Source organism: Coregonus clupeaformis, chromosome 14, assembly GCF_020615455.1.
Source record: "Coregonus clupeaformis isolate EN_2021a chromosome 14, ASM2061545v1, whole genome shotgun sequence".
Lineage (NCBI taxonomy): Eukaryota > Metazoa > Chordata > Actinopteri > Salmoniformes > Salmonidae > Coregonus > Coregonus clupeaformis.
In genome coordinates this window covers 984,873-1,009,781 of record NC_059205.1, presented here as the reverse complement: position 1 = coordinate 1,009,781, position 24,909 = coordinate 984,873, and the positions used below count along the sequence as shown (strand labels likewise).

Below are 24,909 nucleotides of genomic sequence, written 5' to 3'. Positions count from 1 at the left end.
ATGTTAGGCTACTGGATTTATTTATTTTTTATCACCTTCCTAATGGCGCAACCACAGAACAAGCTCACTTGCCCGGCTGCCGTAAATCCCATAAATTGTCAGTCTTTCACGTCAACAATGGGAGTGAACGATAAAGATCCGTTTTAGGCCTGCTGGAATTCTTTGCAGTTTTTGTTTACTTGCAACAGGGGCAACGCTTAAGGTCAATCCCTACCTATTCATAACCAGTTAGCTAATACATTCAATGTCTTTTGATATTTGACAGGACTCAATATCGGGGAGATACTGGACAAGCGGTACAGCGTGTATGGCTACACGGGGCAGGGCGTGTTCAGCAACGTCATCCGTGCGCGAGACGTGGCCCGCGCCAGCCAGGAGGTTGCCATTAAGATTATTCGGAACAACGAGCTCATGTGAGTGTCGTCTACCAAAAGCTAGTCCTGAACCCCGTTCAGTAGGCAGAAAAACATTTTTGAAACGGGGGAGATACTACCTGAACTTGCCCATTGCAATATGTTTTGCTACGTTGTGCACTAATGAACACAGCTCTGTCTCATAATGTGAACGGTCCCTAATCATTGTGCTTTTGTTTCATGGAAGAGGCTTGTATCTTATATTTTGACAAGAGGCTTGTATCTTTGAAGGAGCGGGACACTAATCCAGACGCTTATAAGAAATCCCGCTATGCCCTCCGACGAACCATCAAACAGGCAAAGCGTCAATACAAGACTAAGATTGAATCCTACCACACCGGCTGTGACGCTCGTCGGATGTGGAATGGCTTGCAAACTATCACTGATTACAAAGGGAATCCCAGCCGCGAGCTGCCCAGTGACGCGAGCCTACCAGACGAGCTAAATGCCTTCTATGATCGCTTCGAGGCAAGCAACACTGAACCATGCATTAGAGCGTCAGCAGTTTCGGACGACTGTGTGATCACGCTCTCCATAGACCTTTTTAAACAGGTTAACATTCACAAGGCGTGAGAATGCTTTTCATTGACTACTGCTCAGCGTTCAACACCATAGTGCCCTCCAAGCTCATCACTAAGCTAAAGGCACTGGGATTAAACACCTCCCTCTGCAACTGGATCCTGGACTTTCTGACGGGCCGCCCCACAGGTTGATTTATTTATTTTAGATTTGATTTAGGATCCCCATTAGCCGACGCCGATAGTGACAGCTAGTCTTCCTGGGGTCCGACGAAAAATACATTAGAAAAGCTGGTGAGGCAACAACACATCCGCCGCACTGACCCTCAACACGGGGGGCCCCTCAGGGGTGCGTGCTCAGTCCCCTCCTGTACTCCCTGTACACCCACGACTGCGTGGCCAAGCGCGACCCTCAACATGGGAGCCCCACAGGGGTGTGTGCTTATTCCCCTCCTGTACTCCCTGTTCACCCACGACTGCGTGGCCATGTACGACTGCTGACAAGACGACGGTGGTAGGCCTGATCACCGGTGACAATGAGACAGCCTACAGGGAGGAGGTCAGTGACCTGGCAGTGTGGTGCCTGGACAACAACCTCTCCCTCAACGTCAGCAAGACAAAAGGAGCTGATCGTGGACTACAGGAAACGGAGGGCACGAGCACGCTACTCAGTGTCCACATCACAAAGGATCTATCATGGTCCGCACCCACCAACACAGTCGTGAAGAGGGCACGACAATGCCTCTTCCCCCCCTCCAGGAGGCTGAAAAGATTTAGCATGGGCCCTCAGATCCTCCAAAAGTTGTACAGCTTCTTCTGCCCCCCAAGCCATAAGCCTGGTAAATAATTAGGCCGGGTAGCTATTTGGTTAACTATTTAACTATCTGCATTGACTCTTATTTTCCCCACTTTTTTTTGACTCATCACATACACTGCTGTTACTGTATTATCTGTCACTGTATTCCTAGTTACATATCTACCTCAGTTACTATTGTGGTAGATATTGGGTGTACAGGCTTTTGTTCTAGCCCCGCTCTTAACACACCGGATTCCACTAACCTGTACTTGATTATTTGAGACATAATTATTTGAGTCGGGTGTGTCAGAGCAGGGCTGGAACAAAAGCCTGTACACCCAGTAGCTCTCCGGGGGGGGACCTGACCTACTGGCACACCAGTGGGTTAGGGATAGGGATAGACTTTAGACTCTCTGTCCCAACAGGCAGAAGACTGGGCTCAAGGAGCTGGAGTTCCTGAAGAAACTCAACGATGCCGACCCGGACGACAAGTTCCACTGCCTGCGCCTCTTCCGACACTTCTACCACAAGCAGCACCTCTGCCTGGTCTTCGAGCCTCTCAGGTACACCCTCCAGGTCACTGGCACCCCTAGATTGAGTACAGCGTTTCCCTTCTAAATTGTGTAGGCATTGGGGGCCCCTCCGCATAGGTTTTTGCTCTCCCTGTGTAAAATAATGTGGTTTCAATTGATCATTTTTGGTTGCTGCTGAAGATGGAGTCTGAAAAGAGATGTTCTTATTGAATGCGAAGAGGCTGTTTGACGTCTGAGAGAGTCTGCTGCTCTCTGTCCTAGGGATGGGGGAAATCGATACAGTAGAGCAGGGTTCTTCAATTCCGGTCCTGGAGGGCAGAAACACCTCTGTTTTTCATCCTCTCCTTCTAATCAGGGGCTAATTCAGACCTGGGACACCAGGTGAGTGCAATTAACTACCAGGTAGAAATAAAAAAACAGAAGTGTTTCGGCCCTCCAGGACCGGAATTGAAGAACCCTGTAGTAGAGTATGGTGATATTATCTTTGCCCATTTTATATCAACACTGTGACTCCCAAGTATCGATTTATAATTTTTTTGCTAGGCAGTTAACGTTAGCTAGCACTAGTCGGCTGTAGCCGCAAAGTACCTCCAGTATTTCTCATCCTAAAGCTTGTTCTCATCTTCTTTTAAACTCTAGAACCGCCTGGCCTTTCAGCCTACAGGTAGCTGCCAGAGAACGTTGCCGGGTATCTCCTTTAGCATATGCATCAGATCCATATCAACCCACAAGGTGCCCAAACATAAGCACCAACGCTTGATAAATAGTGTATAAACTATTGTAAAGGATTAATTTCATGAATAGAGATTTGTGGAAAGATTTCAAAACAAAAAATTGATATGTTTTGTCCTAGAAAAAAAAAAAATTGGTTTGTGGCCTCCCGAGTGGCGCAGCGGTCGAGGCACTGCATTGCAGTGTTGCGGTGTCACTACAGCCTGGGGTTCGATCAGCGTCGTCCGAGTTAGGGAAGGGTTTGGCCGGGGGGGCTTTACTTGGCTCATCGTGCTCTAGCGGGCCGGGTGCCTGCAGGCTGACTTCGGTCATCAGTTGAACGGTGTTTCCTCTGACACATTGGTGCAGCTGGCTTCCAGTTTAAGCGAGTGGGTGATAAGAAGCACGGTTTGGTGGGTCATGTTTCGGAGGACGCATGGCTCGACCTTCGCCTCTCCCGAGCCCGTTGGGGAGTTGCGGCGATGAGACAAGATCGTAATCACAAAAAAAGAGGATGTAAAGGATGAATTGCCTCAATAAATAGCGTATTTTAATTGTAATGTTATTATGTTCATAGTTTTTGCTTAGTAGCCAGATAAATGTTGCTGCGTGAGTGGTCATGTGCTGAATGCATGGACAGCATGGATATATTACTGGAAAAGGGACATTTGGAAATAGAGCTGAACCTCTTGAATTATGAGTTATTTGACAAAGGTAAAATGTCATAGAAACTGCAGAATATGCTCTTTCAGATACTGTATAGAAATCACAATGTTTTACCTGCATGTGACTCTGAAGGAGGATTTGATCAAGTGATGCTCCTTTTCCATGCATTTGTAAATTACAAAGATTCGCCCGTCTCTTCATGTACAAATTGACAACTGATAGGCCTACTATTGTCACGCGTCAGATTGTCAATTTAATCTTGTCTATAGGCTAACTCTTATGTGTGAAATTAGTTACGATGGGCCGGCTGTGCAGACTGACCGCCGTCATTTGTTTCCCGCTCATCAAGTTGGATAGAGTCGAGGATATGTTTTGCATGATTCTACTGCAACACACATCATGTTTTTGTTTCCTTTACAATACATGTGTTTAGTAATAGAGTTACAGTAATAATAAAACAGTCCTGTAACAGCTTCTTTTTTACAAAGTAAAACATAAAAGAGAACGGTATCAACCCTGCAAGGCGCGCGGTCAAATTATTAACGTGAGCCCCAACGCTAATAAATAGGCGTAACAAAAACTCATCATCACTCTGTTGCTGTTCTTAAAGTAAATCAACCTCTTCACCCTCATCGTTCAGTTAGGCCTCATTTTTTAAATTCGATTGTGAAGTAAGGTGCACAATTATCGCCCATTCATCCATTTTGTCATTCATTCATTTGTCATTCATTCAGTGAGATGAGAGAGTCACATTATCGTGTGGCTGGCTACCAACATCCTACAACAGGTACCAACATCCTACAACAGGTACCAACATCCTACCTGTCTTGGAGAAGTTGGGAGTAGGTGTGTAAAAAAAAAAAAAAAAAAAAAATACTTTTCTGTTTGTGATTTTCTTTTCTTTTATTCTGACAATGGAGGTTATTCTAAAATACAAACATATCGTATCGTGAGGTCCCTAGCAATTTCCAGCCCATCTCTGTTCCATGTTTCACCGCTGAGTAGATATTGTCTTGTTCTAACCAGGGTCTCAATTATTTTTAGCACATGTATGTACAGACGCATTACAGAACTGTCTGAAATGGCACCATATTATGTGGTCCTCTGTAGCTCAGCTGGTAGAGCACGGCGCTTGTAACGCCAGGATACTGGGTTCGATCCCCGGGACCACCCATACACAAAAAAAAAAGTATGCACGCAAGCGTCTGCTAAATGGCTTATTATTATTATTATTATTATTATTATTATTATTATTATTATTATATTCCCTACATAGTGTACTACTACTACTTCTGTGATTAAAAGTAGTGCACTATGTAGTGAATAGGGTATCATTTTGTGACGCACGCCTATATTGTAAGTGGTATCTCTCTACTCTCTCTCCTCCTCAGTATGAACCTGCGCGAGGTGCTGAAGAAGTACGGTAAAGACGTGGGCCTCCACATCAAGGCTGTGCGCTCCTACAGCCAGCAGCTCTTCCTGGCCCTGAAGCTGCTGAAACGCTGCAACATCCTGCACGCCGACATCAAGCCTGACAACATCCTGGTGCGTCACCTCTAACCCACCGTAGCCCCCAGAGAGACTCAGTCACCTCTAACCCACCGTAGCCCCCAGAGAGACTCAGTCACCTCTAACCCACCGTAGCCCCCTAGAGAGACAGTCACCTCTAACCCACCGTAGCCACCAGAGAGACTAAGTCACCTCTAACCCACCGTAGCCCCCAGAGAGACTCAGTCACCTCTAACCCACCGTAGCCCCCAGAGAGACAGTCACCTCTAACCCACCGTAGCCCCCAGAGAACTCAGTCACCTCTAACCCACCGTAGCCCCCCAGAGAGACTCAGTCACCTCTAACCCACCGTAGCCCCCAGAGAGACTCAGTCACCTCTAACCCACCGTAGCCCCCAGAGACTCAGTCACCTCTAACCCACCGTAGCCCCCAGAGAGACTCAGTCACCTCTAACCCACCGTAGCCCCAGAGAGACTCAGTCACCTCTAACCCACCGTAGCCCCTAGAGAGACAGTCACCTCTAACCCACCGTAGCCCCCAGAGAGACTGTCACCTCTAACCCACCGTAGCCCCCAGAGAGACAGTCACCTCTAACCCACCGTAGCCCCCAGAGAGACAGTCACCTCTAACCCACCGTAGCCCCCAGAGAGACAGTCACCTCTAACACACCGTAGCCCCCAGAGAGACAGTCACCTCTAACCCACCGTAGCCCCCAGAGAGACAGTCACCTCTAACCCACCGTAGCCCCCCAGAGAGACGTCACCTCTAACCCACCGTAGCCCCCCAGAGAGACAGTCACCTCTAACCCACCGTAGCCCCCAGAGAGACAGTCACCTCTAACCCACCGTAGCCCCCAGAGAGACTCAGTCACCTCTAACCCACCGTAGCCCCCAGAGAGACTCAGTCACCTCTAACCCACCGTAGCCCCCAGAGAGACAGTCACCTCTAACCCACCGTAGCCCCCAGAGAGACTCAGTCACCTCTAACCCACCGTAGCCCCCCAGAGAGACTCAGTCACCTCTAACCCACCGTAGCCCCCAGAGAGACTCAGTCACCTCTAACCCACCGTAGCCCCCAGAGAGACACAGTCACCTCTAACCCACCGTAGCCCCCAGAGAGACTGTCACCTCTAACCCACCGTAGCCCCCAGAGAGACTCAGTCACCTCTAACCCACCGTAGCCCCCAGAGAGACAGTCACCTCTAACCCACCGTAGCCACCAGAGAGACTCAGTCACCTCTAACCCACCGTAGCCCCCAGAGAGACTGTCACCTCTAACCCACCGTAGCCCCCAGAGAGACTCAGTCACCTCTAACCCACCGTAGCCACCAGAGAGACTCAGTCACCTCTAACCCACCGTAGCCCCCAGAGAGACTCAGTCACCTCTAACCCACCGTAGCCCCCAGAGAGACTCAGTCACCTCTAACCCACCGTAGCCCCCAGAGACTCAGTCACCTCTAACCCACCGTAGCCCCCAGAGAGACTCAGTCACCTCTAACCCACCGTAGCCCCCAGAGACTCAGTCACCTCTAACCCACCGTAGCCCCCAGAGAGACTGTCACCTCTAACCCACCGTAGCCCCCCAGAGAGACTGTCACCTCTAACCCACCGTAGCCCCCCAGAGACACAGTCACCTCTAACCCACCGTAGCCCCCAGAGAGACTCAGTCACCTCTAACCCACCGTAGCCCCCAGAGAGACTCAGTCACATCTAACCCACCGTAGCCCCCAGAGAGACAGTCACCTCTAACCCACCGTAGCCCCCAGAGAGACTCAGTCACCTCTAACCCACCGTAGCCCCCAGAGAGACTCAGTCACCTCTAACCCACCGTAGCCCCCAGAGAGACAGTCACCTCTAACCCACCGTAGCCCCCAGAGAGACAGTCACCTCTAACCCACCGTAGCCCCCAGAGAGACTCAGTCACCTCTAACCCACCGTAGCCCCCCAGAGAGACAGTCACCTCTAACCCACCGTAGCCCCCAGAGAGACTCAGTCACCTCTAACCCACCGTAGCCCCCAGAGAGACTCAGTCACCTCTAACCCACCGTAGCCCCCAGAGAGACTCAGTCACCTCTAACCCACCGTAGCCCCCAGAGAGACTCAGTCACCTCTAACCCACCGTAGCCCCCAGAGAGACTCAGTCACCTCTAACCCACCGTAGCCCCCAGAGAGACTCAGTCACCTCTAACCCACCGTAGCCCCCAGAGAGACAGTCACCTCTAACCCACCGTAGCCACCAGAGAGACTCAGTCACCTCTAACCCACCGTAGCCCCCAGAGACTCAGTCACCTCTAACCCACCGTAGCCCCCAGAGAGACTCAGTCACCTCTAACCCACCGTAGCCCCAAGAGACAGTCACCTCTAACCCACCGTAGCCCCCAGAGACTCAGTCACATCTAACCCACCGTAGCCCCCAGAGAAACAGTCACCTCTAACCCACCGTAGCCCCCAGAGAGACAGTCACCTCTAACCCACCGTAGCCCCCAGAGAGACAGTCACCTCTAACCCACCGTAGCCACCAGAGAGACACAGTCACCTCTAACCCACCGTAGCCCCCAGAGAGACCAGTCACCTCTAACCCACCGTAGCCCCCCAGAGAGACTCAGTCACCTCTAACCCACCGTAGCCCCCAGAGAGACTCAGTCACCTCTAACCCACCGTAGCCCCCAGAGAGACTCAGTCACCTCTAACCCACCGTAGCCCCTAGAGAGACAGTCACCTCTAACCCACCGTAGCCCAAGAGACAGTCACCTCTAACCCACCGTAGCCCCCAGAGACTCAGTCACATCTAACCCACCGTAGCCCCCAGAGAAACAGTCACCTCTAACCCACCGTAGCCCAAGAGACAGTCACCTCTAACCCACCGTAGCCCCCAGAGAGACAGTCACCTCTAACCCACCGTAGCCCCCAGAGAGACAGTCACCTCTAACCCACCGTAGCCACCAGAGAGACTCAGTCACCTCTAACCCACCGTAGCCACCAGAGAGACTCAGTCACCTCTAACCCACCGTAGCCCCCAGAGAGACTCAGTCACATCTAACCCACCGTAGCCACCAGAGAGACTCAGTCACATCTAACCCACCGTAGCCCCCAGAGAGACAGTCACCTCTAACCCACCGTAGCCCCCAGAGAGACAGTCACCTCTAACCCACCGTAGCCCCCAGAGAGACTCAGTCACCTCTAACCCACCGTAGCCCCCAGAGAGACAGTCACCTCTAACCCACCGTAGCCCCCAGAGAGACAGTCACCTCCTAACCCACCGTAGCCCCCAGAGAGACTCAGTCACCTCTAACCCACCGTAGCCCACCAGAGAGACTCAGTCACCTCTAACCCACCGTAGCCCCCAGAGAGACTCAGTCACCTCTAACCCACCGTAGCCCCCAGAGAGACAGTCACCTCTAACCCACCGTAGCCCCCCAGAGAGACAGTCACCTCTAACCCACCGTAGCCCCCCAGAGACTCAGTCACATCTAACCCACCGTAGCCCCCAGAGAGACAGTCACCTCTAACCCACCGTAGCCCCCAGAGAGACATTCACCTCTAACCCACCGTAGCCCCCAGAGAGACAGTCACCTCTAACCCACCGTAGCCCCCAGAGAGACAGTCACCTCTAACCCACCGTAGCCCCCAGAGAGACAGTCACCTCTAACCCACCGTAGCCCCCCAGAGAGACAGTCACCTCTAACCCACCGTAGCCCCCCAGAGAGACAGTCACCTCTAACCCACCGTAGCCCCCCAGAGAGACAGTCACCTCTAACCCACCGTAGCCCCCCAGAGAGACAGTCACCTCTAACCCACCGTAGCCCCCCAGAGAGACTCAGTCACCTCTAACCCACCGTAGCCCCCAGAGAGACTCAGTCACCTCTAACCCACCGTAGCCCCCAGAGACTCAGTCACCTCTAACCCACCGTAGCCCCCAGAGAGACTCAGTCACCTCTAACCCACCGTAGCCCCCCAGAGAGACTCAGTCACCTCTAACCCACCGTAGCCCCCAGAGAGACTGTCACCTCTAACCCACCGTAGCCCCCAGAGAGACTCAGTCACCTCTAACCCACCGTAGCCCCCAGAGAGACAGTCACCTCTAACCCACCGTAGCCACCCAGAGAGACTCAGTCACCTCTAACCCACCGTAGCCCCCAGAGAGACTCAGTCACCTCTAACCCACCGTAGCCCCCCAGAGAGACAGTCACATCTAACCCACCGTAGCCCCCCAGAGAGACAGTCACCTCTAACCCACCGTAGCCCCCCAGAGAGACAGTCACCTCTAACCCACCGTAGCCCCCAGAGAGACTCAGTCACCTCTAACCCACCGTAGCCCCCAGAGAGACTCAGTCACCTCTAACCCACCGTAGCCCCCCAGAGAGACTCAGTCACCTCTAACCCACCGTAGCCCCCAGAGAGACTCAGTCACCTCTAACCCACCGTAGCCCCCCAGAGAGACTCAGTCACCTCTAACCCACCGTAGCCCCCAGAGAGACACAGTCACCTCTAACCCACCGTAGCCCCCAGAGAGACTCAGTCACCTCTAACCCACCGTAGCCCCCAGAGAGACAGTCACCTCTAACCCACCGTAGCCCCCAGAGAGACAGTCACCTCTAACCCACCGTAGCCCCCCAGAGAGACAGTCACCTCTAACCCACCGTAGCCCCCTAGAGAGACTCAGTCACCTCTAACCCACCGTAGCCCCCAGAGAGACAGTCACCTCTAACCCACCGTAGCCCCCAGAGAGACTCAGTCACCTCTAACCCACCGTAGCCCCCAGAGAGACTCAGTCACCTCTAACCCACCGTAGCCCCCAGAGAGACTCAGTCACCTCTAACCCACCGTAGCCCAAGAGACAGTCACCTCTAACCCACCGTAGCCCCCAGAGACTCAGTCACATCTAACCCACCGTAGCCCCCAGAGAAACAGTCACCTCTAACCCACCGTAGCCCCCAGAGAGACAGTCACCTCTAACCCACCGTAGCCCCCAGAGAGACAGTCACCTCTAACCCACCTTAGCCCAAGAGACAGTCACCTCTAACCCACCGTAGCCCCCAGAGAAACAGTCACCTCTAACCCACCGTAGCCCCCAGAGAGACTCAGTCACCTCTAACCCACCGTAGCCCCCAGAGAGACTCAGTCACCTCTAACCCACCGTAGCCCCCAGAGAGACAGTCACCTCTAACCCACCGTAGCCCCCAGAGAGACTCAGTCACCTCTAACCCACCGTAGCCCACCAGAGAGACTCAGTCACCTCTAACCCACCGTAGCCCCCCAGAGAGACAGTCACCTCTAACCCACCGTAGCCCCCAGAGAGACTCAGTCACCTCTAACCCACCGTAGCCCCCCAGAGAGACCAGTCACCTCTAACCCACCGTAGCCCCCAGAGAGACTCAGTCACCTCTAACCCACCGTAGCCCCCCAGAGAGACTAGTCACCTCTAACCCACCGTAGCCCCCCAGAGACTCAGTCACCTCTAACCCACCGTAGCCCCCAGAGAGACAGTCACCTCTAACCCACCGTAGCCCCCAGAGACTCAGTCACCTCTAACCCACCGTAGCCCCCAGAGAGACTCAGTCACCTCTAACCCACCGTAGCCACCAGAGAGACCGGTCACCTCTAACCCACCGTAGCCACCAGAGAGACTCAATCACCTCTAACCCACCGTAGCCCCCAGAGAGACTCAGTCACCTCTAACCCACCGTAGCCCCCAGAGAGACTCAGTCACCTCTAACCCACCGTAGCCCCCAGAGAGACTCAGTCACCTCTAACCCACCGTAGCCCCCAGAGAGACAGTCACCTCTAACCCACCGTAGCCCCCAGAGAGACAGTCACCTCTAACCCACCGTAGCCCCCAGAGAGACAGTCACCTCTAACCCACCGTAGCCCCCCAGAGAGACAGTCACCTCTAACCCACCGTAGCCCCCAGAGAGACAGTCACCTCTAACCCACCGTAGCCCCCAGAGAGACAGTCACCTCTAACCCACCGTAGCCCCCAGAGAGACAGTCACCTCTAACCCACCGTAGCCCCCAGAGAGCACCAATAACCCTATTTCACTAAGCACAGTCACAGTGAAAGTGAAAATTTTAACAAACTTTTTAATGGAAAATACATGTTTTTAAAGCAGGTTGTATGTTTCCGAACGATCATCACGATATGATGCCTTGTTGGTATTAAGACCCGCTTGCGGAGATAACTGTTACTTTTGAGCAGGGCGCTCTACCCTTACCAGGTTTGCCCGGTCACGTGACGGGCTGTATCCCAGTGCACCTCGGTTCAGTCTTAATTGAACCCACCCAGTGTGAACAATGTGCTGTTTGACGGGGGTAAACACGGCTAACTAGCATAGAGATGACCATTATACAATGCCAATCCTCTGACTCTCTCTAAAATGCATATGTTCATGTTTTATCACTTGCCTAAGACTTAAGTTTACCGCGGAGTCATCTCACTTGCTAATTAACCATTAAATAACTAGATGCTGACTAGTTATCTACCGGTTGACAGTAGCACGTAGCGCTCTTTTCCACGGTGACGTAATGGTAAAATACGATTATTCAATTCTGCCTCTCAGTTCTACTTTTGATTGCAAGTCAATTGTCATTGTGCTTGATCTCTCCAATAAATTAAATTGGTGAAAAGGGAATGCTGGGAGATATTGGGTGTCACCTTTGACCTTTTTCAACATGTTGGCTGGAGTTTTATATAGGTCAAGTGGCATATATTTTTATTTTTATTTATTGGTTTGTTTTCAACAGGTGAACGAGTCGAAAACCATCCTCAAGCTCTGTGACTTTGGTTCGGCGTCGCACGTGGCGGAGAATGACATCACTCCCTACCTGGTCAGCCGATTCTACAGGGCGCCTGAGATTAGTGAGACTCTCTTCTCTTCTGTGTTCTGTTCTTTTTTTTTAAAAAATCCTGTCACTCTCTCCTTTTTATCACCAACCCTTGACCTGGAGAGCTGCTATACTGGGTTGAGGCTTTTTCTCCAGCCCAGCTATATTTAACTAATCACCTGCTCATCAAGTCCTTGATTAGTTGAGTTAGTGGATCCAGTAGCTCTCCACAACCAGTTGGTGACCGCTGCTGTAGGTCCTAACTTTTAGGGAAAATGTTCAACTGTCGTGTTTAGCACCAAACTGAAGAAAAACTGAGTAAAATAGGGAGGGACTACCTTTTTCTTTTTCTTTTTTCTTTTTTTTGTGTAAATTTTGAAACTTTTTGAAATGTTGTGCCCTTATGAACACAACGCTCATCAAACATACTAATTTGCCATAGTTTGTCCAAGTCCCCTAAAGCCTGTATCTGTCCTTGCAGTCATCGGGAAGCCTTACGACTACGGGATCGACATGTGGTCTGTTGGCTGCACTCTGTATGAGCTGTACACGGGTAAGATCCTTTTCCCAGGGAAAACCAACAACCACATGATTAAGCTCGCCATGGACCTCAAGGGCAAGATGCCTAACAAGGTGAGACCAAAAACCACCAACCACAGAAACACTCCCTTCACCATACTAATGGATATTTACAGCAGAAAACCGATTTATTCAGAAGTGTTACTGAATTTCCAATTCAAGAAAAATCTGAGGAATCTAAAATCTGAGTTTCTGGTTATTTCCTGAATGGAATAATTTGAAATGGAATTGACCCCAACTGTTTTCTTTCTACCCCTCCACAGATGATCAGGAAAGGTGTGTTCAAGGACCAGCACTTTGACCAGAACCTCAACTTCCTGTACACCGAAGTAGACCGAGTTACTGAAAGGGTAGGAGGTTGTTGTTTTCTCTCATATTGTCTGAGTGGGAATGTTAACATGAATACCCCCCAGGAACCCAAATTATTTGGGTGGATCCCATCCTCCTTTATAAAACGTGTTTTGTTTCCAAAAGGTATCGGAATTGTCAACAAAAGTTACACCCCATTGAGCTGCAATAATCACGTAGCCAGTTGTGAAGAGCAAGAATCCTGCTGAAGCGTTCAATGCCACGATTCAGAGAGGGCACAGGGCCAGATATGATGGGTTTTTTGTTAGTGTCTAGCAGAGAGTCAATCAGCTCTTTAAAATCCAGTTTCAACTGTTCAGAGCTGCCCTTCATAATGTCATTAAAACCCACATGGACTACGATAGAATTGATGTCCATATCCTGGCGTAGTACATTCGGGAGCAGCTTAGTAATGTCATTTACTCGAGCTCCGGGATAGGACATTGTTTTTGCACCAGGAACGGTCACATTTCTTACCATGGAGCTGCCCAAAATCACAGCTGGCGAGAAGGACAAGGAAAATCCTCCCACCCTTCACAGGATGCAGGCCTCCGACAGATGGAGAAGGCCCGCTCGATCCAGAGCAGGGACGGAAGGTTGTCGACTTCGAAATCGTAGGAGTAGGCACCGCGGCCGCAGACACAGACACCCCCAGTGACGAAGGTGCAGGAAGATCAGGCTCCAGGACGGCGAAACTATTCGTTGTTTGTATCCCGCTCCGGGCCTCTCGTTGGGAGTGTAGACTGCTTTGCGGGAGGTCGCTGTCTTCGGCTTCCACGGCTCGTGACATGCGACCATCGTTGATTGCCTTTCTCCTCATGCTGTGCTCCTTCGACGGCACTATCAGATGGTGTAGCTCCGGGCAACACCGGCCAGTCGGATAACGACAAACGACAAGGCGGAGATGCATCCAACAAGCGCGAACGCCGTCCAGCCACCGGCGTAGAAAATGTTAACATTCCACTCTGCATTTTTCCCCAGTTTCTTACGTAGGCTGGCGACCTGCGTAATGAAGGAAGCCACCTCAAGGCTATAATCCTCTGTAAGTTAACAATTGCCGCATTGGAACTCTGAGTGATCCGGTTTGTCCCGAAACAAAGCATAATAGATACAGCGCTGGAACCGTTCATTTAGTTCTCCAGTCAAACAGGGCTCCATTGCAAAACTCATCTGGTACCAACTTCGTTAGCTTGATGGCTAGCAGCTTAGCGTCTCTATGGTATCAAATTTTATTTGCCACATGCGCCGAATACAACAGGTGTAGACCTCACAGTGAAATGCTTACTTACAAGCCCTTAACCAACAATGCAGTTTTTAAGAATAGAAAAAAAAAAAAAGTGTTAGGTAAAAAATAGCAAATAATTAAAGAGCAGCAGTAAAATAAAATAACAGTAGGGAGGCTATATACAGGGGGTACCGGTACAGAGTCTATGTGCAGGGGCACTGGTTTGTCGAGGTAATATGTACATGTGGGTAGAGTTAGTGACTATGCATAAATAATAAACAGAGTAGCAGCAGCTTATTAGATGGGGGTGGGGCAATGCAAATAGTCCGGGTAGCCATGATTAGCTGTTCAGGAGTCTTATGGCTTGGGGGTAGAAGCAGTTAAGAAGCCTTTTAGACCTAGACTTGGCGCTCCGGTACCGCTTGCCATGCGGTAGCAGAGAGAAAAGTCTATGACTAGGGTGGCTGAAGTGTTTGACCATTTTTAGGGCCTTCCTCTGACACCGCCTGGTATAGAGGTCCAGGATGGCAGGAAGCTTGGCCCCAGTGATGTACTGGGCCGTACGCACTACCCTCTCTAGTGCCTTGCAGTCGGAGGCCGAGCAGTTGCCGTACCAGGTGGTGATGCAACAAGTCAGGATGCTCTCGATGGTGCAGCTGTATAACTTTTTGAGGATCTGAGGACCCATGCCAAATATTTTCAGTCTCCTGAGGGGGAATAGGCTTTGTCGTACCTTCTTCACGACTGTCTTGGTTTGTTTGGACCATGATAGTTCGTTGGTGATGTGGACACCAAGGAACTTGAAGCTCTCAACCTGTTCCACTACAGCCCCGTCGATGAGAATGGGGACGTGCTCAGTCCTCTCTTTTTTCCTGTAGTCCACAATCATCTCCTTTGTCTTGGTCATGTTGAGGGAGAAGTTGTTATCCTGGCACCACACGGCCAGGTCTCTGACCTCCTCCCTATAGGCTGTCTCATCGTTGTCGGTGATCAGGCCTACCACTGTTGTGTCGTCGGCAAACTTAATGATGGTGTTGGAGTCGTGCCTTGCCTTGCAGTCATGGGTGAACAGGGAGTACAGGAGGGGACTGAGCACGCACCCCTGAGGGGCCCCTGTGTTAAGGATCAGCGTGGCAGATGTGTTGTTACCTACCCTTAGCACCTGGGGGCGGCCCGTCAGGAAGTCCAGGTTCCAGTTGCAGAGGGAGGTGTTTAGTCCCAGGGTCCTTAGCTTAGTGATGAGCTTTGAGGGCACTATGGTGTTGAACGCTGAGCTGTAGTCAATGAATAGCGTTCTCACGTAGGTGTTCCTCTTGTCCAGGTGGGAAAGGCAGTGTGGAGTGCAATAGTGATTGCATCATCTGTGGATCTGTTGGGGCGGTATGCAAATTGGAGTGGGTCTAGGGTTTCTGGGATAATGGTGTTGACGTGAGCCATGAACTGCCTTTCAAAGCACTTCATGGCTACAGACGTGAGTGCTACGGGTCGGTAGTCATTTAGGCAGGTTATCTTAGTGTTCTTGGGCACAGGGACTATGGTGGTCTGCTTGAAGCATGTTGGTTTTACAGACTCAGTCAGGGACATGTTGAAAATGTCTGAAGACACTTGCCAGTTGGTCAGCGCATGCTCAGAGTACACGTCCTGGTAATCCGTCTTGCCCTGCGGCCTTGTGAATGTTGACCTGCTTAAAGGTTTTACTCTGCAACAGAGAGCGTGATCACAGTCATCCGGAACAGCTGATGCTCTCATGTATGCTTCAGTGTTGCTTGCCTCAAAACTTTTGCCTTCTGTCCTCTTACTCCTTTTCCACATTTCCCTTTTTCTCTCCCTCTTCATTCTCCTTTTCCTCCTATTACAATCCCCCCCACCCCCCCGTTTCTCTAATTTTCTCTCTACCATCTTTGTTTTCCTCATTCCTTTATTTTCTCTGTCTTTTTAAAACCGTTTGTTTTCCTCCCACACTGTTCTTACTTGACTCTGATCTCTTGCCCCGCCCCGCCCCGCCCCACCCAACTCCCACACCCCTATCTGTTCCGTTTGTCCTTCTCTATCTTTCTCTCTCTCTCTCTCTCTCTCCCTCTCCCTCCTGCCCTCCCTCGATCTCCCCCTCCTGTTCTTTTTCTGTCCCACCCATCCACAGGAGAAGGTAACAGTGATGAGCACCATCAACCCCACTAAGGAGCTGCTAGCTGACATGGTGGGCAGTCAGCGTCTGCCCGAGGACCAGCGCAAGAAGGTGGCCCAGCTCAAGGACCTGCTGGACCAGACCCTGATGCTGGACCCGGCCAAGAGGATCAGCATCAACCAGGCCCTGCAGCACCCCTACATCCAGGAGAAGATCTTCTGACCGCTTCCTTCTGTACACAGTCACACATTGATTGCAGCAACCAGTACTGAGTTCTTAGTTTGACTATGGTTGGATCCCATCCCAGGCCAAGAAATTGATTTATTTGAGCTGGCACTCACACACACACACACACACACACACTCTCCCATTTTTCATCGACCTTGTGGATTGTATTATATAACCGTAGTAGGGCTCATGTCTGCTGCACAACATGTGTTCAGGCTCAGCCTCTCTGCAAGTCAAGAGAGTTCTGTCTCATTATAAGCCCTCTATCTCATGGACAGTAAGCCACTCGAGTTGGACTTTCATCCACTCAGATCTTCAGTTTTTGATTGGCCCCTTGCAGGTGACTGAAGGTGGAAGATAATTTTTGCTGTAAAAATGTTAATTTTGATTGTAGGGAAGGGTTAGGGTTAGTACACATTTTTTTTATACTGATTGTTGGGAAGGGTTTTTGGGGTTAACGGTCATTTGTGAGTTGCCAAGGCTGTGACAAGCACAGAGAGGGTAACCCAATGCCCTTTAACCTTTTTTTGAATGGGATATTTGTACAGTGAGTAGACTAAACTCCTGCAACCTTGGCAGCTCCTTTTGACTTACTGTTACATGTTGATGTGGTGCAGGGCCAGCATAAATGATGTCTATATCCACATCTCCTCCAGGTATTGAAAGCCCCGAGCGCTCCCCCCACCCACCCTGTCCCCACATCCTGGTGTGTCTGTGCAGGCCCTGGTCCGCATGCCCGTTCTGCTGCTGCCTGTAGGTCTGTCAGTGCCGAAAACCCAAACGGTTGGGGGTCCTTGGGTTCTACTTGAGCACCCCTGCAGGGATGGTCCCTCCTCATGTTTTAAAGCAGGTTGTATACCACTTTCAGTACATTGAAGGTAAGCTACCCCCCTCCTCCTCCTAGAAAAAACAAAACCCATCAACTTGTTATTACCTCATGTTTATTTATTTTTATTTTTTATTACACATTGTTTTAGCCAGATCCCCCTGTAGACATGGTTTACCTTAATCTCTTACATGTCAAGAAACCATGGGTTCTAAAATAAACCTATATAAACCTATATAACCTAAAACAAATCACTATGGCAAAGATCAGTCACGCATCCAAATTGTGGAGAGGAAGTTGGGTCGGGGAGGGAGGGAGGGGGGGGGGGGGGTTATCCAACAAGCTATCACCTTCAGTGTGCTTCTGTAAATGGAACAGGTACATTTGATTTGCTCTACTGTAATGAGTACCTTTTTTTTTTGTTTTCCCTGCGTTCCCTTTACGATGTTAGAAACTGTGAGGATAGCAGTCTTGCTACGTATACAAAAACCATGTGTTGCAATTGTTTTAGGTGTGTTCTCTAAAAAAAAAAAAAGGATATTTAAGTGTTTTGTTTCCCTCTGCTATCTATCATTGGTTTTCATGTTTGTATGACCATGTTGTCTTTTGATACAGGGATATTCCTGCTCTGAGCTTTGAGTCTGCTTTGTTATGAGCGGTAATTGCCTCTACTTTATTTGATGTTCTATATATATATATATATATATATATTATGATGTTCTTATAACAGAAATAAAACAGCCTAAATGAGTAGCTAATGTAGTATGTATGCCTTTTCCATGAATGTCTTCCATACATACACATGCCAATGTTCAGGCCCCTTAAAGTGTCAACCATGAACTGAAATGCGTTCTTTTTTTAAAGCTAATCCACCAAAAACCTAAACTAAGAATACTTTTGGTGTTCAGCAGCTGTTAGGCTGAAATCCTAACTTGGAGATCTGTGAGCCTAACTTGACGCGTACAGATCTTTAAAGTTAGGATTCGGCCCTTACATGCTAGATTTAGTTCAAACCAAAGGAGCAGAAGACAACATCATTTTTGTGTGCTGTTTCACTGACGCTGATGTTTGTGCTGTTTTTTCCCCCCCACAATGATGTTTCCTGTGGTGGCTGAGAGCGAGACAGTCCAGCACCTCCAGCCTGGGCTCCACTTTCAGAGAGACAAGACCTCCACAAGGCCACTTATCAAGGTCATTTATGATGGCATGTGTAGATACTAAACGCCGTAAGCTATAAAAATAGTCGCACACTCTCTATATATATATATATATATATATATATATATATATATATATATATATAATACTCACAGCAATTTATTGGGTAAAACGCCCAATAAATTGCTGTGAGTATGTATATGTGTATATAGAGAGAGAGAGAGAGAGAGAGTGTGCGACTATTTATTTTTATAGCTTACAGTTAATTCGCCAATAGTCAGCACCTCTACACAAAATAATTTTCTCTGGGTGTGCTCATGCTTTTTATTAGATACTAAAAGCCAACAACAACACTGGGGGGTGATGTAAAAGACAATATGGGGAATTAATTTCGCTTACTGTTTTCTTGAAGGCCTTTATCATAGACACTCAACCATTAAAAAGTAGTGGTTCCAAACATGTGCGCTCACAAGATGTTAAGGCTTAATCCTTGGTATTTGTCTACACATGACAGACACTTTTATGGTTAACAAAGTGTCATTCCAAGCTGCCTATGTACCCGACTGTGTTTGGTTACTCATATGGCTCTAAACTGGTTCCAGATTGCCACAAGGTGTCAGGTAGCTTGACTTGTATTGTCAAAGTTGAACCAAGATACTTGTTCTCTATATATTCTAGGTGCAGCCCTTTTTAGAGAAGAGTCTCGCAAGGAACCACCTCTGGACAAAGGTTTCTGTTTTTAGAGAGAGTTACTGTATTTGTGAAGGCGGACTCATCACTATGACATCATCATACAAAGCGGGGCAAATTCCTGCATACAGAAATCAACAACAGTATTGAAATCTTCTGAGACTGACACTTGTGGCTTTTCCCCCATGTGGGCAAGGCTCAAGGGAGGGTGCAAATTAGGAAGAGGCAAATGTGGCAGTCTTGGCAGATTTTTTATTTATTCCGTCGTTGATGTCTGTAAGCAGGAAGACGGGGCATGTATGATGTCATTTTGCAAAGTCAATCTTGAGTAGACATGATGTCATGACCTGATTTGCTGATTTTCAAATATGTTATCAGCATCTACTTCAGTTATCAAATGTTATCATAATGAGTCAGTATTAGACACATTGTTACCATAATGAATCAGTATTAGACACATTGTTACCATAATGAATCAGTATTAGACACATTGTTACCATAATGAATCAGTATTAGACACATTGTTACCATAATGAATCAGTATTAGACACATTGTTACCATAATGAATCAGTATTAGACACATTGTTACCATAATGAATCAGTATTGGACACATTGTTACCATAATGAATCAGTATTAGACACATTGTTACCATAATGAATCAGTATTAGACACATTGGGTGAGATTTTGGACCCATTATAGACTTTTGAGATTTGTTCATGAACTCAATGTTTTGCTTAAGGATTCTGAGAAAGTATAAGGCAATCATGATAAATTGTATTAGTTTGATTGAACTTGAGTTTTAATGTGGCTGTCTATGCCAAAGTGACCAACAATAAGGTAATACTTTTTCTTGTTATTGAGAAATATGGCCAGATTCATGTTATCACTGGTAACATTGCAATTTTGTGTTTGTTTTTCAGGGTAAGTCGGAACTTCTCTTCCCTGCCTTGGTTCCCTCAGTCTCCTCTTTCTGCTTTGGTGCCCATGTAAAACTCGAAACCAGGGAGATGTTCAACGATGAGCCCTGTGGATATTTCTCAGAAAATGTTCAAACAGAAATGTATTTTTTTTAAATGTTATGTAACACGTTTGACTACATCCTTCACTTTATTCATGTCATCCAACCCAAATGACTGCACACCACTGTTTCCTTATGATATAACATCAATATGCATATTCTGTCCTCTATTGAGAACGTAACAACTTGTGTTCATTGTCATTTGTGTATTACTATAGTAAACATAGGCACGGACTATCTGAAGATTGAGGTCTTTGGTAACAGTTTACTTGGACGCTGTCATAGCCCACATAATCACGTTGCCATAATGTCAAGATGTCAAAAAACAATGACTTAGCCTGTCTGCTTATGACAACTGACTTAAAACAAACATGACTCAACCGTGGTTTGAATTTTAAGAGGTGCTAAAATAATAAGAATTTAAACATCAGTGTGGGCACCCTCAAAATAGTCAAGATGTTGACACCCCAAAGAGTCTGTATAATTTGAACCCTGTACAAAGTGTTATTTAGGCATGCTAATTCCCACTAGTCTACTAGCTTCCAGTACCTACGTAGATAACATTGCCTGACTTTGACATGGGGAGGCGCACAATTGGCCCAGCGTCGTCCAGGGTAGGGGAGGGAATGGCCGGCAGGGATGTAGCTCAGTTGGTAGAGCATGGCGTTTGCAACGCCAGGGTTGTGGGTTCGATTCCCACGGTGGGCCAGTATGAAAAATGAAAAAATGATATATGCACTCACTAACTGTAAGTCGCTCTGGATAAGAGCGTCTGCTAAATGACTAAAATGTAAATGTATATCATTATGACACCAAAGGGTTCAGGTAAGGTCCAACCAGATATTTTGTACGTTCATTGACTGGTACACTGGTTCACTTGGCTCTCATGTTCTACTTTGAAAACATTGTGCAGTGATCAGGAACACCCTGTCAAAGGAAAAGGCTGATCTTCCTAAATGTATAGTCGGAGTAATCCCAGTCTCCAATTGTTAAGCCTTTCTCAAGTCCCTGGCTTTAGTTTTCTTTGCAGAGTTCGGTGGTGACACTCTGTGGGAGCTCAATGTGCCTTTCTTGTTAGCTTTGGCTTTTCTGATTTTGGTGCAACCTGTAGGTTTTGGTGTCGATCCCTCACCCCAAGACTGGACCTGGACAAGGGTCTCTGTCCTGCTTAGTTTGGCTGAGCTGGAACAGGGCCTTTTAACGACCGTATGTGGCCTTGAGCCCACCCTGATGTGGTTCTGTTTGTAAGGAGCACAAGTCTGCCTAGGGCGCGAGTCGCGAGACAGGCTCAGTTCCGTAAAACTGGACACAACTGAACCATACCCCCCAGTTGGCACAAATACCGGTTTGGATCCCGGAAAATCTGCTTTCCTCAAGCGAGAAGTACTCCTGGTCAAGCTGACGGCCGTGGCCGGCCGACACCGGCCCGTTTTGGTCAGCTCTCGCTGTACTGTGGCCGCCTGCAGATCCTCCATCTCAGATAGTCTGCTTACGATGGCAGCCAATGAAGGCTCTCGCATGTGCAGGCTCTGGCGACTTTCCCACTCGGCCGTGCTGGGCAGACTCCGGGTCAGATCCAGCACTTCCAGAGGTGCGGGGAGCACCTCCGCAAATGGAGACTGGGCCTCCGACGACGCCGGGAAGTGTAAGTCATGGTCCAGGTCGAAAGGTTCAGGCCTCAACCGGAGCGCCACTGCGGGCGTGACCCACTCGTGGGCCTGGGCGCCCCCTTTCTCTTGTTCGGATAGATCGCTGGCGTCAGAGTGGATGTCCGCCGGTGTGCTGCTACCGTTTCGCTTCGAGCCATCAGCGCTGGTTCCTGACCCAAGCCCTGCTCTGTCATTCATTGGGCCCCAACAGTAGAATGTCTTTACCCTCCTCTCCCCATTGCTCCTTCTCCTGTCCCTCGGACTGGCAGTGTAAGCCACCTGGACAGGTGTGATTTTCAACAGAGACTCACTCGAGCTCGTGTCCCGGCCCTCCCCTTGGCTATGTTTGGTGGATCTCCGGTGCCGTAGCCTGCTGTTGAGATGATGGATGTCGATTGTTGGACGTCTGTGGATCATCCTGAACTGGGCTCTCTGTGGCTGGCTCTGACTAAAGATAAGGGCATACAGATGGCAAAGGGCTAAGTAGTATGGCGATCTGATAGAATAATTTAAATAATTACATAAACATTTATTTTTAATTTCGAACTCCATAAACCTGAAAGGTGTTTAATTTACACCTTTGGAAAATCCTGACAAAACCAAATGTGGCGTTTTTAAGTAGCCTATCTAAACAAAACGTTTACCTAAAAACTGTCCTAGTGAATTGACAACAGCCAAGGTAAATCATGTTTGGGTATATTTTGAGTGGAATATTCCTTTTTTGATAGTCAAGAAATGGGGTGAAATAAACTATTTGAGTTTGGATGCACAAAATGCTTTTAATTTTTTAATGTATTCCAATGAAAACCTATTCGATAATAAGGTTAGGTATTTTGGCGACGGGCAGATGAAATATGACGCCAACTGTTGTCGGACGGGCTGGCATACATTTGTTGATTGATTTGCCCTCCATCAAGGTAACGACTGGCCCATTATTTAATATCCCATTGTCTTCTATACAGGTGACTGGTAATGAACCATCGGTCGTGGTGGAGCAGCCAGAGGGTAATATTCCGACACACTGAAGATCTAATTCGGCCTGTGAATAGCCCAGCTGTCACCGAGTAGGGTAGTGAGCAGGCATTTAAAAATATTTGATCTACTTACACTGATGTAGACTCTGATGGGCTACAGCAGGTGGTCGGGTAGATACTTGAATTGAGTGTTGATGGAAATGTCTAAAAAATAAATAAAAGATGAATGTATTAAAATGAATTTTAAAGTAATTTGTATTAAAGGCATTAAAAACAACGCTACACTAAAGGCAAAGGGATTTGTTGAAATGGTCACACACAACCGGTAACAATTCCTTGTCTGGAAACATCCATAACTGTAAAATGGATTAGACTTACAATACATGCTGTACATCTAAATGCTCTAAACTATAGTAAGTACGTTTACAGTTATCACCTTCTGTGCTCTGATGCCACTTGATATGTCCAAGTCCTCAAGTTGACGAATCAGCTGAGAGATATAGAAGTCCTGTGGGCAATAGACGGTTCATTCATTTTGATCATAAAGCAGTTGGTAGACTTCGTCCATTTGAATTCAGGGGCAAGATCTGAGAACGAATAACTATTCATTCTTATTATTATTATTTTTTATAAAGCCCTACTTTAACATTTAAGTCATTTAGCAGATGCTCTTATCCAGAGCGACTTACAGTTTTAGTGAGTGCATACATTTTTCATACTGGCCCCCCGTGGGAATCGAACCCACAACCCTGGCGTTGCAAGCGCCATGCTCTACCAATTGAGCTACAGGAAGCCCAAATATGAGATCATATGAGATCAGCATTAGATAAGGTTGGAGAGCTGCGTAGTGCAATAGAAAAACATGTTAAATAAAGACACGTATTATACAAGTTTTAATTAAGGTCTCCAATGAGTTTCTCTCTAATTAAACCATGTGATCTTTTTCCCCATTAGTTGAATGTGCAAGGGGTGAATTTCTCAAGGCACTGTACCTATTTAGGTTATGGGAAGCCGTAATCAAACTTTAGTAGCACTTAATTATCCTATATGGTAGGTATAATGACATAGTAAAATGGTAATTACTCAGTAAGAATTGATGCCGTAATTTGTTTTTCTTTTGGTAGCCTTTACCAGAATGTCAATGAAAAGTATACATTGGCTACGAACAGCTCGTGTTTACAGGTGCATGGAGAGAGAACAAATATATAAATCAAATGGAAAGTTCAGCACACTGATGTTGGATGCTCCACAAACTTGGATAGCACACCAACGTTTCAGTCAATAGACCTTTATTGGTATTTGGATCTAAACATTTGTGAGATTCATTTAATTGTTTGTGGAGCATCCAATACCTTTTTTCAGTACTGGCAACCAGTTTGCACCCTTTAGGCTAATTGTTAGCACACTTTCAATATGCAAATCATAATGAAGATTTAATTATATAAGATTAACGTTACACGCTTACACTGCCTTTTAATTTGCTTTATTCAAAAAGCGGTGTGATGAGCCTGTTTTGTCACTCACCTGGTGTATTTGGCCAGATACAGCTCCTAGAAAAATTTAAAGTTATGTGAGCAATATTTCAGTTAAAACCGGCATAAATCAGGTGGAAATAATAATTTCAGAAAAAGACATGCTAGGCTAGCCTACCTGGCGTCGAGAGATGCGTCTCAGCTAAACCGTGCTTACGAGCTGTTGACATGTTGAGGGTTGACGTTTGTCTGACTCTTGCCGTTTGATCATTACAGTGAACCGGTGTTGGAACTTGGATTCCAGACGTGGTTAATATTTGGACATCCACATGACACGGACATTTATCAAACATTCCTCTTTCTCTCCGTTATCATTTCAGCACGCTAGCTACAGTAGATCAATTCATATATTTTACCTGTAGCTAGGAATTCGTTTTCTCTTTCCTCGTACATAACCTATATTGACTTGTATTTCCGAAAGATACAATGTTACAACGCGTACCCAAAAGTTATTTTAAATCATCTAAGATTTGTGTTGGTCTTTCTGTCATGCGACACATATCTTCTACAACAAGATCATATGACAGCTCTTCTACAACAACATGATATGGGCTATGGCACATCGAAATGTACTCCATTAGCTAGC

The 24,909-nt window shown here is 47.8% G+C and overlaps 2 protein-coding genes and 1 long non-coding RNA gene across 5 annotated transcripts in view; 2 read left to right on the top strand and 1 right to left on the bottom strand.

Annotated features, from left to right (window-relative positions):
• LOC121580583 (serine/threonine-protein kinase PRP4 homolog) overlaps positions 1-17,600 on the top strand; it is a 35,227-nt gene extending 17,627 nt beyond the window's left edge. For all 3 annotated transcript variants that reach the window (XM_041895544.2, XM_041895543.2, XM_041895540.2), the window contains exons 9-15: positions 266-413; positions 2,153-2,290; positions 5,029-5,182; positions 11,887-12,001; positions 12,449-12,600; positions 12,810-12,896; positions 16,260-17,600. In XM_041895544.2, coding sequence (XP_041751478.1) covers positions 266-413; positions 2,153-2,290; positions 5,029-5,182; positions 11,887-12,001; positions 12,449-12,600; positions 12,810-12,896; positions 16,260-16,466 — 1,001 coding nt within the window. In that variant the 3' untranslated portion in view covers positions 16,467-17,600. The remainder of the gene's footprint in view (positions 1-265; positions 414-2,152; positions 2,291-5,028; positions 5,183-11,886; positions 12,002-12,448; positions 12,601-12,809; positions 12,897-16,259) is intronic.
• Positions 17,601-17,627: 27 nt separating this feature from the next.
• On the top strand, positions 17,628-20,405 carry LOC123492346. Its single transcript, XR_006661700.1, has 2 exons — positions 17,628-18,489; positions 19,135-20,405. It is a non-coding gene; the product is annotated as an uncharacterized LOC123492346 (long non-coding RNA).
• Positions 20,406-20,899: 494 nt separating this feature from the next.
• Positions 20,900-24,909, bottom strand: LOC121580584. Its single transcript, XM_041895545.1, has 5 exons — positions 24,442-24,909; positions 24,316-24,341; positions 23,228-23,299; positions 22,925-22,995; positions 20,900-22,265 (listed from the first exon to the last, which is right to left on the bottom strand). Exons 1-5 carry the CDS (start codon positions 24,614-24,616, stop codon positions 21,158-21,160), a joined length of 1,452 nt encoding a protein of 483 aa, XP_041751479.1. The 5' UTR covers positions 24,617-24,909; the 3' UTR covers positions 20,900-21,157.

Coding starts and splice junctions, on each gene's coding strand:
- LOC121580584 (XM_041895545.1), bottom strand. CDS start 24,616: ATGTTTGATAAATGTCCGTGTCATGTGGATGTCCAAATATTAACCACG. Junction 24,342..24,441: donor GACGCATCTCTCGACGCCAG/GTAGGCTAGCCT, acceptor AAATTTTTCTAG/GAGCTGTATCTGGCCAAATA. Junction 22,996..23,227: donor GTGGCATCAGAGCACAGAAG/GTGATAACTGTA, acceptor TTTATTTTTTAG/ACATTTCCATCAACACTCAA.